Consider the following 14,315-nt stretch of genomic DNA (forward strand, 5'->3'; position numbering starts at 1 on the left):
GCCCATAAGCCTGCCACCTCTCCCTATTCCCTTCCTATAATAAAACCATAGAAATAATATAAATGTACAGTCACTGTCCAAAGCCTCAGGTCAGACGTAGAAAATAGGAGACAGGCTAGAAAACGGAATACTTGAAGAGACAAGTCTTCTTAGTTCGATTTCCGGTCCTGATCCTGACGTACCATGTCAAATGTCTGGACTTCTTGTCTAGTCCTGGGTCATGGTCTCGTCCCCATCCATGTCTACATCCTGCTCTCGATCAGGCCCGTGGTCAGGCTCATCCGCATAGCTGTTGGTATTTGGCGTGTCAGCGGCAACCAGAGCCGCGACAGTGACGTCTTCCTCTGTTGAATCGTCGTCGTCGTGGTGGTCATGGTCGTCGTCGTCATCGTCGTCATGGCCGTTGACAGAGGCCGGGAGAGTCCTGTCATCTGTTATAGCAAAAGAAGCGTCGTCAGGTAGAGCAGATGGACCAGCCACAGCTTCAGACCCTGGTTCCTGATCTAGGTCGCCGTCAGCATCGGCATCAGCATCAGCGTCTGGAAGTGGAGAGACAGAGAGTCGAGATTCGCCTTCTGCGTCCTCTTCGTCGCCGTCATCTCCGTAGGCACTGGCATCACCTAGGATGTCTTTATCGATATCGTCCAGTGCCTCGTCATCAGGCTCCTGGTCTGGATCATGTTCCTGTTCCTGCTCTGGCTCCTGTTCTTGCTCTTGGTCATTGTCGTGCTCGTTCTCTGCAACATCTTTCATATGTATATCCCTGCCAGGCGAGCTGGGTAATCCCAACTCAGAGCCAGCAGCACTTGTACCAGTTGCATTGGTCTCCTTGAGGGCTAACGCTTTTTGTGCTTCTGCCTCGGCCTTTGCAGCAGCCTTTGCGGCAAGAGCAGCCTTCGACCTGCTTGGACGGACCCTCTTGGGCGGGTCGCCGGGCTTGCGCTCCGGTAACGGCTTGCGGCGAATATACTGTCTCTTGCCGGTCGAAGGGGGGGCAGCCAATCGGGTTGGATCCGGGGTAGACAGCTTGTCTGCGTTATTGGCATTCGATCTGCGGTCTCTTCTACCTCCTCTGGATCGGCTAGAGGCTGAAGGGCCAGATGGTTCAACTTCTTCCTCCTCGCCCATGCCACCGTTGGCATTTGCATCCCCTAAATCAAGAGCATGTTCGTGCATCAATCCATTGGGGCCAATCTCCTTATCCTCTGAGGCAATAGACTGCCAATCCCATCGATGCATACGTCGAGCTACCTTCTTCAGTACAGAGAAATAGTAGCTCCCGGCCTCACCAAAGTCTTCCTGTTGCGCATCTGGGTTCAAACATAGGCCGCCTTTGCCCCATGAATGGTCGTCATCGGTATCGTAATCCGCCGGCAGGCATTGAAGCAGTCGACCGGCATGTAGCAGACGGGATCCCTGCTCCCTGCGCTCGCGAGCTTTGCCATACTCTTCTTCACGGCGCTGAGCAAGGATATAATCTACTCGCTGCCGACGGTTTTGCTCTATGGCTAACTGATGTTGGGTCAGTGGTCGAGGCCGGCGAGAAGATGACGGCGTGTGCCCTGGAGCAGGAGAACCAGGAGCAAACTGATGGAGCACCGGATGACTTGAGCCAGGAGGTGCAGGAGATGATCCATCAGGAGCCTGGTCCATCTTGGTCTTTAGCACAATCCGTGTTCGCCCAGCGTTGGCTGAACGAGTCGTTGATGAATCTCGTTTGCGTTTATTCCGCGACCTCAGGCTTTGGACGGGAGTATGCAGTCCCTCATCATCGTCATCGCCGGGGCGCCTGCTCTGATTAAGGGGTGTGAAGAAGTTCGACTGCCTGTCTCGACCTGGGACTGGAGTTAGCATTGACGTTGAAGTTAAAAATATATAAGATAGCATACACTTACCACCAGGAGTACCGCTCATAGGGATATCACCAGACATCTGGTCATCACTCATTGTATGGTCTACGACATGTTAGTATTTTAATAGACCTAAGCAAGAGAAGTATGGCTTACCCTTTTTCACTCTCTTGCTGCGAGATACAACATCATCGTCATCGAGGATTCCTATATATCAGTTAGTGCTATCCATAATCTAATATTAGAGGAGGAAAAAACATACTCTTGCGTTCCTTTTGCTTTTCTTCACCATATTGAATTTCCTCCTGGGTATCGACATTCTCCGCATCAGCCTCCTCCTCCGACAATTCTTCTAGCTGGGGAATTTTCAATGGTGAACCATCTGTTCCCTCTCCCACTGTCCCAGGGCCAAAGGGGTTCTTCAACGCAGCTTCATCAGAAAAGTCACTCTCGAGATAAAACCACATTAGCCAGAGAAATGCCTTGGCCCGGCTCTTGCTGCTCAGGGTAGCTCGCATGACGAGGTCGAAGAAGTCGTGGGGAGAGTGGAAGTGTATTTCTGATACTTTTGGGGCGTATTGAGCTAGGACAAAGATGAGGTTGACGGGGTTAGTCCGTGGAACGCGAGTCTCTCTTAATTTTTCTAAGGTGTTCGGCTGTTCAACATCTTCTGATGCACCCTTTAATATAGACTTTAACCGTGGCGCGTCCTGCAGCTGTTTGTATGCGCTGGAATCTTGGTGGGCTTGCAAAGAAGGGATGGAGTGGTATGTTCGTAACTGAGCACGCATTTCGGGGAAGACTACCGTAGTGTTAGCACTGAACTCGGTGTTTAATATTGTAAATATGTGGGGACTCACAATTGAGGGTGGTATTCATTCGTCCAAAATTAACCAGAAGACAGACCATGGCCATGTTGATTGCAGCAGGCTTGTCGGTGGTCAGTTTATCCTTCAGCACCTTGCTAGTCTTGCTGCTCTTTGCCATGGCGTCGATGTAGATATCCGCAAAGCTCAGTCCGCTCTTTCCGTCGGAATATCGGGTGAACACAGGTGTAGTATCTTCAAAAACCATGCGCAGGAAGAGATGTTGGATGTCCTTGCGCCAGAGCGGAATGCCATCATCTTTCTTGAGATGGCGAATTTTGTTGCCGGAGTAGACGCTGCCAATGGTCCCGTTTGTCTGTCGACGGCTACTAGCAGGCGCGGAAGCCGCAGAAGAAGACTCTGGCTTAGTCTCCGGCTTGTCACGACCTCCTGCTGATGTTGCCGTACTTTCATTCTTCGTAGACTTTGCCTCAGTAGCCGTGCTCTTCTTCTCTTTCTCCTTGTCATTCGCCTGTCCCTGGGAATTATCCTTCTCCTGCGGTTTATCATGTCCATTCTGCTTCCGTTCCTGTTCCTGTTCCTGTTCCTTGTCCTTGTCCTTTTCTTTTATCTCTTTCTCCTTGTCCTCCGGGCCGGGGGAACTGTCCTTTGGCGGCCAGTCCTCCCACGTACCAGCCTCTGTCCAGAAGCCCTGTAGAGGGTAGTTAGGGTCATCCGTATAGTGTCTCTGTCTGCCACCCTTTGTGCCTGGCTCCGGCTCCGAAAGGCGCTTCACGCTGGTTCTGGGCAACGGGTATCGACACGCAGGGAGTGGGAAGTCCTTCCTTGAGCCCGCGTAGTAGCCTCCGTCAGGCTTGTCGAAATGTGTCTCCTTTTCAGGCTCGAACGCGCCTCTATCGCCCGTTCCGGTTCCTGCCCCCATCGTCGCGGTGGACGAATTCTCGGCCTGTGTCCGTATATCAAGTTTCGACGTCGCTTGAGACTCTATCCGCGACTCTTCTTCTGGTGTTGCTGTTGTTTTTGTTGTTGTTGCAGCTGTTGCAGCTGTTGGTTCCAGGGCTGGCGAAGGCGACGCTGGAGGATGAGGTTGAGCTGGCGTTGATGCAGCCGGTGCCGGGGCAGGAGCAACAGCCGGACTGCCCTGGCGAGACGACGAATCGGTGCTCGCCATGGTCATTAACTATAGGCGGACAGTCTCAGCTTCGATTCTTTTTCGACTCGGCCTGGATTGAAAGCAGAAGAAGAAATGCCGCAGGTCCAGCGAGCTCAATCGAGCCTGAAGAGCTGGCGAAACTTGACTAGACGACTCGAGACCAGGAAGCAGAGCTGATCATTGTTAAGTCTGCGCCGAGTCAGTCGAGTCGAGGACGAGGAAGACGGAGATAAAAAGCTGAAGAAGCAAAGAGACTAAGAGTAAAGATGAAGAGAAGAAGCGAAGAAAAAGTGCGCGCCGGAAGTTTTGTTAGTGAAGAAGCGAGCGGATGTCAGGAGGTTGGCTGGTTTTTTGGTGTTGCGGGCGATGGCGAGTGACTTGGACGCCCAGCAAATTTACGCGTGGAGTTGAGTACCGCCGCATGCCTCTGCACAGTCCCCCTTTGTGCTGCCGCAAGGCTCCTTTTCGGGCCGGTTCTACTGTGTTTAGAGATATTCAGACCGCCGCAGAGGTGTTCTGCATAGAAAACGCCTATATAGCGGCTGGATGTAGGCGAAGTGCCGCGTATCGCCGTCTAGCAATACACATCTACAGGAGAGCTTTACGGTTACAGAGGCACTGGATAATCAAGAAAGACAAGAAATTAATATAGATCTGCTGCTATTTTTCTATTCCATCTCATCCGATCCCATCTCAAGAGAGAGGAAGACAACCCGTCAGTCATAGCAATAACCGGCTATGGATGAAAATAAAATCAACAGGAAAAGGATGAAAAGAGAAAAACTCCCGCGTCTATGGTGAAGATGAAGAAGCCTTTTTCTTCCTTTTCCGTTCCGTTTCCCTCTCTATTTTCTCTAGAATCGTGGGAAATGCGACATGAATGAATATGGAAGAGACATGAAAAGAAGATTGATAGCTTCGTGCTTCTGCTCCTGGCTGGAAGGGGGCAACAATGGTATGTAAGAAAAAACATCACCGTCGTCGAGCCAGGCTTGTGATAAAGACATGAATAAAAGGGAATAAAGGACATCATCGAGAGACGAAGAGTAACATCGAGGAGAGGTAGGGGGTAGGTGATTTTTGGGGTATCTCATAGACAAGCCGTAGGCAGAAGCAGAAGCAGAAACAAAAAACCCATTGAGAAAAGCAGAGAAAAAATGGCATAAGAGACATGAGAAGACATAAGAAAAGATTAAAAAAAAAAAAAAAAACACTCCACAATCAACGCTGGTCTATATGATCTTCATGCAAGTTCCGATTTCCCCAATTCCCGATATTTGGTGGTAATTTTTGGTTTCCCCTATTTCTTCTTCTCTTTTCTTCCTCAAATGCCGGGAGAAAGAGAAGAAAAGGAACGACGACGGCAAGGAAAGAAAAGGATAGGGAAAATGAAAAATTGAGAACAAGACAAGACAATGCAGAGATGAGCAAAGGCTCGGTAGAGAGATGGACGACTCTCTTGGGCCTGTTGCGTTGACGTTGGTAGGAAACAAGGAAAAGGATGAAGAGAGAAAACAAGATAGCCCCATCTTTCGAGTCAGACAGACCATTGTGCGTCTCTGTGGATGTGTCGATGCATGCAAAAAAACGGAATACTCGAGAACAACCGCACTCTTTTGGTGTTTTGTGTTTCTTGGTTTTTTTGTTTCTGTTTTGAGTGGTTGCTGCTGTCGAAGCCGATGCAAATTGAGAAGTGTGAAAACAAAGGAAAGATAGATAAGATGGGAAGATTTAGGAAGAAACGAAAAGGACGGGATATCAAAGACGAGTTTGGTTGGTAAAAAGAAGGGGAAGAGAAATTCGTAGCAGATCGTAACAAAAAGCCGCTCCCTCCTCTCCTTATTTTGTGGGTGTGTTGGTATATCCTATCCTCTTCACTCCTTTTTTGATTCCTCTCAGTAGAATAGAAACGTCACTTTTCAGCCGTGAGAAATTGAAACAATAGAAGAAAGAAAATTTGAAAAAGTCCAGGGTCGTAAAGTGAGCCAGTGCCAGTTATGTTTACCATGGCAATAGGTAATGGTAGTTTACCACCAGGAAGATGGGCCAGTTGGGCCGGATGGGTTGCCGTAGCCACCACCTCCATAACCACCACCACCACCACCATAAGGAGCACCGCTATAGTTACCTATAATCATTATTAGTACCAATTCATTCATAAAGGAGAGCAGAGGGAATGCTTACCACCACCGCCACCACCACCGTAGCTTGGGGGAGCAGCGTAGTTACCACCGCCACCACCGTAAGATGGGGGACCGCCCATTCCACCTCCCATGCGACGCATATCACGGTTAGCACCAGCAGAGCCGCGGCCACGGCCACGACCTCCACGGCCACCGTATCCAGAGCCCTCGCGAGCAATGTTCTCGAGGAAAGATGGGACTTCCTGGTGAGCTTCCTTGAGCAGTTCGATGAGGTCACGGACAACACCACGGTTTCCACGGTTGAAGAAGGCAGTGGAGATACCGGTATTTCCAACCCGAACGGTTCGGCCCGATTCGGTGGACATAGTCGTCAATGTCGGTGGGAAGGTCATAGTGACGACGTGAGTGACATTGGGAATATCGAGACCACGGGCAGCAACAGCGGTGGCCACCAAGATGGGGCAACGGCCGTTACGGAAGTACTCGAGAGCACGCTCACGCTCACGCTGGGTGCGATCACCGTGGATAGCAGTGGCTGGGAAATGCTGGTTGATGAGGAATTCAGACAGAGAATCAGCCATACGCTTGGTTTCGACGAAGATGAGGGTCAATCCGGCGCCGTGGGTGTGCAGGATATCAAGCAGGACGGAACGTTTGTCGCCGTCCTCAACATACTCGACCTTTTGGGTGATGTTCTCAGAAGTGGAACCGACGCGGCCGACGGAAAGGAAGACGTAATCCTTCAAGAAATCACGGGCGAGCATCTGGATGTCTCGTGGGAAAGTGGCCGAGAACATGAGGGTCTGACGGCCGGCAACCGGGGGCATGTCTTCACCTTCGACAATGCGGCGAATTTGGGGCTCGAAACCCATGTCAAGCATACGATCAGCCTCGTCAAGAACGAGATACTTGATGTTGCAGAGAGAGATGCGGCCACGCTCGATCAGGTCGACAAGACGTCCAGGGGTGGCAACAAGAAGATCACAGCCACGTTCGATCTGGCGGAGCTGGGAGCCGATATCTGCTCCTCCGTAGACGACACATGGGCGAACCCAGGAGCGGTAGGCAAACTTTCTTGCCTCGTCATAGATCTGAGAAACAAGCTCACGAGTAGGAGCCAAGATGAGAGAAGTAGGGTAAGCCTTGCGCTGACGGCCGTAGCTGAACTGGCCGCCTTGCTGGGTGGGAGCTGGAGATGGTCCGCTCTGGAATGCCTGAGAGAGGATTGGGAACAAGAAACCACCAGTCTTTCCGGAACCAGTCTGGGCACAAGCCATCAAGTCACGGCCTCCCATGACAATTGGAATGGAATATTTCTGGACCAGTACCGATGATTTCCAAGGCACTTCCTTAATGTTGGAGATCAAATGGTCATCCAGAGGAGGGTTGGTGAATGTGCTGACAGGCTCGGGGACGTTCTGACCGGAGGCTTCGACGGGGATATCATCGTAGTTGGCGAAGTTGATACCGGTATGTTGCTTGCTGGGATCGTTGGGGACGCCGAAGAGTTCACGTTCGAGGCGAGCGTTCGAAGGACCGGGAATGTGCTTTCCATCACGCCACTGGCCATCACCAGAGCCTCTGGCAGCGCCGCCGCCGCCGCCGCTACCGCCGTAGTTGTTTCCGCCCTGTTGACCTTGGTGGCCTGGGTGACCGTAAGCATGTGGATCGAAAGCACGACGGGAGCCGGCGGGTTGACCCCAGCCAGAATTACCATTCACGGCCGGACCGCCACGAGGACCATAGTCTCCAGCACCCCAGCCGGGTGCGTTATTCGGGCCTCTATTTCTTCCCTTCTAGTTAGCAAGAATTCAAAGCTAGTTTGAGTTATTGTATGGAGGTTGCTTACCCAGGAGCCCAGGCGCTGGCGTTCATGCCAGCAGGGCGGCCGTTCTGACCGGGAGCAGGACCGTCGGGACCGTCAACGGGAGGGGGAGCAGCGGCGGACTCAGCGGCAGCAGCCTGGCGGGCCTGGCCACGGAGGTGAGGAGGGATATAAGCAGAGCGTCCGGTCTGGTTTGGCGCGTGCTGCGAGTCGTTGAGGGAGAGGTTTCCGATTTTGAGGTTATCAGCCATATTAACTGCCCAAAACCACCAGAACAGACGGTCAGCCAGACTTATTCACCAGCACAAGACAACAGAACAGACGAGATAGCCAGGATGGATGGACTACTCACCGAGTATCCTTCAAGGTATCCTTCGAAAGTAGCTGGTAGTTGATTACTGGCGCGCGTTTGGAGGGATCGTAGATAGTCGTTACGAGAGTCAAATAAAAAGGAAGAAAAAAAAAAGAATTGGGATTTTATCTAAAACAAAAAGACACACAGACGAGAACACAGAATATGACAGGACAGAGATTTCTCTTGTCCTCTTGCTCCCTTGTTATTTCTTCTCTCTCTCTCTGTGTGTGTGTGTGTGTGTGTGTGGTGCTGGTGGTTGGTGATGTTGTTGTTGTTGGTTTTTGCTGTTGTGTGTTTTTTTTCTATGGTGGAAGAAAAAAACCACTTGGGGGCGAAGGCGGTGTAATTAGAATAGAAAGAATAGTAGAAGAAGCGCCTGGTAGAGCCTCACGGATGCGAGATATCTTCTTTCTTCGCTCTCTCTCTTTTCTCTCTATTTAACAAACTAAAGAGAAAGAAAAGGAAAAAAAAGAGAGCTCAACAAAGTCCAGCAAGAAAAAAAAAGCAGATGGAGAAGAAGAAGAAGAAGAAGAATGAAAAGTTCGAAGTTGGAGATTTTGAAGATGAAGAAAAAAAAAAGTTGAAGGCGAAAAAAAAAAAAAAAGAAGAGATTTCAAAAGATGACTAATCCGTTTTACGGTGACGAGTTGGAGATTATAGGGATATGGTTGGTTAAAATAGTGTTAAGGCTCCACTTGTATGGTAAAACTGACAATACGGGTGACTAAGCCTGGCCCCCACGACATTGCTTTTTACAGAGAACGAAAAGGGGGTAAGAAAGAAGATCGTAAAAAAGATAGAAGAGGGACAAGATGAAGATGATGAAGCTAGAGATGATGATGATGATGACGTTGGAGAAGGCATGGGAACGCGTGGAAAGAAGGCGGAGGAAGATGGTAGAGTTGGCAGGGCTGGGGGGCTGACAGGTGTCAGTGGCAAGACCTGTCAGACCAGGGGGTCAGGGGCAGGAAGATATATATCGATCATATAGGTGATGGAAGAAGAGAAGAGTGGAAGAGAAGCAAATATACACGGCCAGTCCTATATAGATAAAGATAGATAAATACCTCCAACACCACAGGAAGAAACACACCAATCATAATGGTATACGCAGGAAAGGGGCATAAATAAATGACAGTCAAAAGAGAGAGTATATAAAAGAAGAGACAGGAAACAATAGGCAGACAGAGGGACGGACTAATAGCCGTCTCGGGCATCTCGCCAAAAGGCCAGTCCGCCGTAGTCACAAACACTGTCCATCCACATTATCGAGGTCAAGCACTGCTTCACCTCTTCCCACGTCGACAGCTCCTTCATCTGCAGCGTCTGCTCGAACCGGGCTGCAAACCAATCGGTGTCGGCTCTTATGCCTCGAGATGCTATGCCGCCCATGACGATGATCCACAGGTATAGAGACGACACCCGATCCTCCTCCTCGTGCGTCAGGTCCTGGCTGCCTTCTCGCCCATACTCCCACGGCCACTGGCCTGATTCGGCCGCCCAGCCGCTTCCCTCGTCGCCGTCGACGGCTATCAAGGCGTTGACGAGCTGTGCTACCAATCGCTTGAACGGCCTGTTAGCTGCAGGTAGTGGGAAGATGACTAACATGCTGTAGACCATAGCAGCGAGACGGCAAGGCTCGTACAGACGGTAAGTAGCGTTGTAACCATCTGGAAACTCATAGGAGGCGGGTAGAGAGACCAGGTTGTATTGGATATAGTTGCGGCGGTCGGCGATGACAGACAGTTCCAGGTTTGGCAACAGCCCCTGGGTCTGTAGGTCGACCACGATGTTGTATTCCCGCATGTTCTGTAGGATGACCTGTAGGTTGGGTGGGATAGGGGAAAGAGGGTTGGTGGGGATGGAGTTGTGCATTGGACGAGTGCTTAGGAGGTAGTTTAGAGTCGTGGTTGTTGTTGATGACAGGTCATCTGAGGAACTTCCTGGGTAGTCTGAGCCATTGCTGTTGGGTGTTGGGTTCAGCGACGGCCAGTTCGGTGTTTGGCCAATGGCCGTCTCCTTGAAGATCGGCACAAATGGCAGACGAGGTTTGGCTAGGTATTTTGTTGATAGCATTACTCCGGATCTAGACATAAGTCAGTATGAAGAGGACCAACACATTGAACAGGCCTAAGATGTTTCAGCACATACGTAGATAGGGTCTCCGCCAGACCAGGCATCTTTATTGATTTGAGACCTCCTCTTGTCTCGATAATTGCCATCAATCCCTTGACATGGTGATCGTTCAACGACAACCCGCCATACACATCCAGCCACTGCAGGTTCCTCAGGGGCGCCTTCGGAGAGGGGTCAGATACCGTCCAGCCAGAGTAATCTATCCGGTTGAACGCCATGCACAAAACAGCGAGCACAACTTCATCGGAAAATGCCTTTGCCGGGTCTTTCATCATCATGTTCAGCTGCTTAATCGTCTCCGTCTCACAGACAATCTGTTCCAACTTCTCAGCTCTCGTCTGAGGTGAAACCTGTACGCTATCCAGCCGACGACGGGTTTGCATGTGGCCGGCCGCTCCGTATAGGAAGGCAGTGAACAGTGCTGGGTTTGCCATTGCTCGCGGTAACCACACACCAGCTGCAGCTTCACGGCCCCAACGCTGGCCTTCTGCCCCCAAGACGAGGCCGGGCCAGAGATCAAAGGCGGCATAACGCATAAGCTTGCTTATGGCTCCCTCGTCCAGCATTGAGGGACATATCTGACCGGGGTTCTCAAGCCAGTGTATAAGTTGGTTGAATGGGCGGTTGACGTTGTTCCTGCCGACGCTAGCATGCATGGGATCTGGTGTCGATATGTGTGGTGCTATGGCACGACAACCGGTAGGAGGAGGAGAACCGTCAGAATCACTACTCTCTTCATTTGCAACGACGACAACACTGTTCCTAGCCCGGGTATTATAGTTGTTAGTAGTAGCTTGTGGGATATCCTCCACGTCTCCATCCGCGTCTGCGTCTGCGTCTATCTCGCCTTCGCCTACATCCATATTGGTATGCATATCGTTCCGGCTCCCGTTGACCACGGGCTCCTCCGTCTCGATACTGGGCACGGTGTCGGCCACATCAACCGGCCTACGCACGCTTGCGCCCACTGTTGCTCGAGTATTAACATTACTCGGTGGAGTCTCCTCCTTGACTCCCGCTGACCATGTCTTGAATGCCTGTCCACGACGTCGGGACGCCGCCACCGTCTTGCCAGCATCAGTAGCAGAATACTGACGAACCGCCAACCCAGAGCCGTTCCCATTCCCGTTCACATTAACATTCGTAGATAGCCCTGCTGAGCTAGCATCCCCAGCTCGCACAGCTCGGTGTTGCCTCCATATATACTTGCTGGCGTGTGAACGGATCAACGTTCTGTTCTCTAACTTCTGGTCTTCTGATATGGGATTCACTGTCACAAAGTGGAAGACATCGCCGGTCTTGTTACTGCCAGCCCCATCTTTCCCAGTACTACCACCGGCAGCAGCAGCACGGCGTTCGGCGAGCTTCGACTTCTTCGTCTTGGGTGGCATGACTATAGATATCGCGACGGCTGTGGGGAATCTTTGGACGACAGGTGTTGTATCAAAGCGGTCAATTGTGGAGCTATACGATCAGGACCGCAGTTCTTGTCATCAATTGCTGATTCTTCATGCTCGGTCATCGTGAAAATGGGCGATATGAAATGAAAGAATTACCTTTCTATCACGGAGTGAGTTATTCCTCAAGTGAATGATGTATGGAGTAGCAGTTTGTTCCTTCCGAGTGCGTTCACGGTATCAGCCAAGACAAGGATAGATCAAGACCAGCGAAGAACATGGTATCCGCACACCATTTCTTGCATGTAATGTGTTATATTGTTCTTATTTCTGGCACCTTGTCTTTGGATGTGTAACGAAGGTGTTCTGTCTTCCTTTTTGTTTTTATCTGCTGTCGTCCTGTGTGTCTTTTGGGGGCTCCCTGTCCTGCCAGTCCAGAGGGACGGGTCCAGGGCTGCTTAAAGAGAGCCAGGGAGGAAAAAATAAAATAGCATAAAATAAAATAAGAGGAAAGCCAGAAGCCAGAGAGCAGTGTGGCAGGATTTGAAAAAGAAAAAGACAGCAGATTAACCCAAAATGCGCCCCAGCAGCCTGCCCAGGTTGCACCTAAGGGCGTTAGTTCATAATATCTCTCCTCGCAGTTAGCTTTGTTATGGAGCACGCTCTCGTCTCCCGTTGCAGCCGGGGAGGGCAGGAATTAGTCGAAGGTTGGGACGGGAGGGAGCGCAGCCAAAGCAACGAACAAGCCCTCCCCATCGAGTCGCTGCTATTCCAGTCCGAACAACGAAGAGGAATAACTCTGGACTAAGAGCCAGCTAGCTGCACGTCCATCGTCCGCCAAGCTCTCGATCTTCATCCTGACCAGAAATAGTGTGAAGAGACGGGTCCTAGTGGACGTAAAAAAGCAAATATTGGCCTTCACAGTCTTGCTTATCCCTTCCTCCCAAAAAATAATGTTTGGACGCACTCCATTTTGGCTTTTTCTCGCTCTCTCTTGTTCACCCTCTTGCTCACTTCCGACCTGGTCTAAGTCGGGATGGAAGTCTGATTGCGAGCTAGATCGCGGGAAAAGGTTTGTTGCGGTCACCATGTAGACGCTCAGGGCGATTATCCTTTTTCAGCTAGCCATACGGAGTTCTCCGTATAAAAGGGGGCGGCAGAGAAAGGGCGCCAGCGAACGCCCGCAGGGTCAAGCGAACGATGGAAAACAAAAAGGCACAAAGCTGATTTCAAACGGGTGTTCATCCATTTGAGTCCGTGATCAGGAATGCCCATTACGGTGCGGTGTTGCAAGTTTTAGCGTGCCTTGTCCGGTGTGTGCGTTTCTTCGCTCCACAGCCGTTGCATGGATCTCGAGTTGGCCCACCGTACTTAATTAGTTAGATCGCAGGGCAAAGGGTGACAGACGAGAGCGAGAAAGCGGCAGAGGAAAAGGAGAGCTATCAAAGAGACCTGGAGCAGGCATTCTGGGGAGGAAGCTTTCTCTCAATGCTGATGTTGCGTTGCCTTCGTTCGGTCGTGAGACCCTTTGGTTGCACGGCCTGCGGGAGACTTCAGGCGTACGGAGTAGTTTTGCCCTTTTCTCCTGCCCTTCTGAAAGACAAGTGCGAAGGTATTTTCCGGGCGGTGGACCAGCCCCGACATCTCTCATTTCTCCACGTTCTCTTCTCGGCTTTCCTTACCGGGCCCCTCTTTGCCTTCGTAGCGTGCTCAAGAAAAGTGATATCTAAACCTTCGTTCAGACGGAGAAGAAAAACGAGCCAGCGGCGGTCGAATCGGATAGTTCCAGCCAGCGAAACCCTCGCCAGAGCAAAACCTTCGCTAAACCCAGAGATCCCTGAGCCTGACAAACGGGGGTTTTGTTATCAGACGCATCAACTTCTGGCTTCCATGGATCTGGCAGCTGTAGGTAGGCGAAAAGGGAGGCTTGTTCGGCCTGCGTTACCCGGCCCCGTCGTATTTCTTGGTCTCCATCGAACGCGTACTGATGGGGACAACTCGTACGATGATGTACTTTCGTAGTACGGCATCAAATTTCATCATCTGCAGCTCGCTGGGCTCTCTGTATGAAAGCTGTGATTGGTGCTGTACCTCCTCATGCTGGGGACCTGTAGAATGACAACGAGATATTTTCACATCTCCCTGCATGCTGCATGCTGTCGATCGTCTGCGCTTCTCAAAACCAATGCACACCCTGGTTTCAGATCCCAGAGTATTGGGGTGCCGGATGCACATTGACTAATGCCTGGAGGGTCGAAGTGGCTACAATAGACGTTAGACGCTGGCGTGAGAAGCCGGTGCTGCGCTGCATCATAGTACACAACGCCAGACACAACAAGCAGCACAAAGCTTTCGTACCTCGTACCAGACAATAGTCAACATTTGCCGTAAATTATACGCCTGGGATGGCACCTGTGTTAATGTTAGTTCGTTAAGTGTGGTGGCTGTCGTAAGGAGCCGACGTTGAGGTGAGAAAGAAGTTTGTCGACTTCAGCCAAAGCCTCATCTCATCTCATCCATAACTAGGTACTCCATACAGTACGGTTGACACTCCCAACTGCTCTCCCTTCTCGAACACAGGCTACATGACGCCACGAAGGCAGTTAACCCTATAGAGACCATGCCTGC

General features: G+C 51.0%; 4 protein-coding genes across 4 annotated transcripts; all 4 read right to left on the reverse strand.

The window, feature by feature from the left end:
- Positions 1-207: 207 nt before the first annotated feature.
- Positions 208-3,848, reverse strand: MGYG_04660 (hypothetical protein; the record flags this gene model as incomplete). The annotated part of the gene is made up of 4 exons (XM_003172021.1): positions 208-1,835; positions 1,983-2,057; positions 2,113-2,652; positions 2,711-3,848. 4 exons carry the CDS (start codon positions 3,846-3,848, stop codon positions 208-210), a joined length of 3,381 nt encoding a protein of 1,126 aa, XP_003172069.1.
- Positions 3,849-5,857: 2,009 nt separating this feature from the next.
- Positions 5,858-8,050, reverse strand: MGYG_04661 (ATP-dependent RNA helicase ded1; the record flags this gene model as incomplete). The annotated part of the gene is made up of 3 exons (XM_003172022.1): positions 5,858-5,958; positions 6,015-7,756; positions 7,824-8,050. 3 exons carry the CDS (start codon positions 8,048-8,050, stop codon positions 5,858-5,860), a joined length of 2,070 nt encoding a protein of 689 aa, XP_003172070.1.
- Positions 8,051-9,351: 1,301 nt separating this feature from the next.
- On the reverse strand, positions 9,352-11,681 carry MGYG_04662 (hypothetical protein; the record flags this gene model as incomplete). The annotated part of the gene is made up of 2 exons (XM_003172023.1): positions 9,352-10,240; positions 10,306-11,681. The coding sequence occupies 2 exons, from the start codon at positions 11,679-11,681 to the stop codon at positions 9,352-9,354; spliced, it is 2,265 nt and encodes a 754-aa protein (XP_003172071.1).
- A 772-nt stretch (positions 11,682-12,453) lies between these two features.
- On the reverse strand, positions 12,454-12,777 carry MGYG_04663 (hypothetical protein; the record flags this gene model as incomplete). The annotated part of the gene is made up of 1 exon (XM_003172024.1): positions 12,454-12,777. One exon carries the CDS (start codon positions 12,775-12,777, stop codon positions 12,454-12,456), a length of 324 nt encoding a protein of 107 aa, XP_003172072.1.
- Positions 12,778-14,315: the final 1,538 nt, after the last annotated feature.

The sequence above is a fragment of the Nannizzia gypsea genome, genomic scaffold, assembly GCF_000150975.2.
Source record: "Nannizzia gypsea CBS 118893 supercont1.4 genomic scaffold, whole genome shotgun sequence".
NCBI lineage: Eukaryota > Fungi > Ascomycota > Eurotiomycetes > Onygenales > Arthrodermataceae > Nannizzia > Nannizzia gypsea.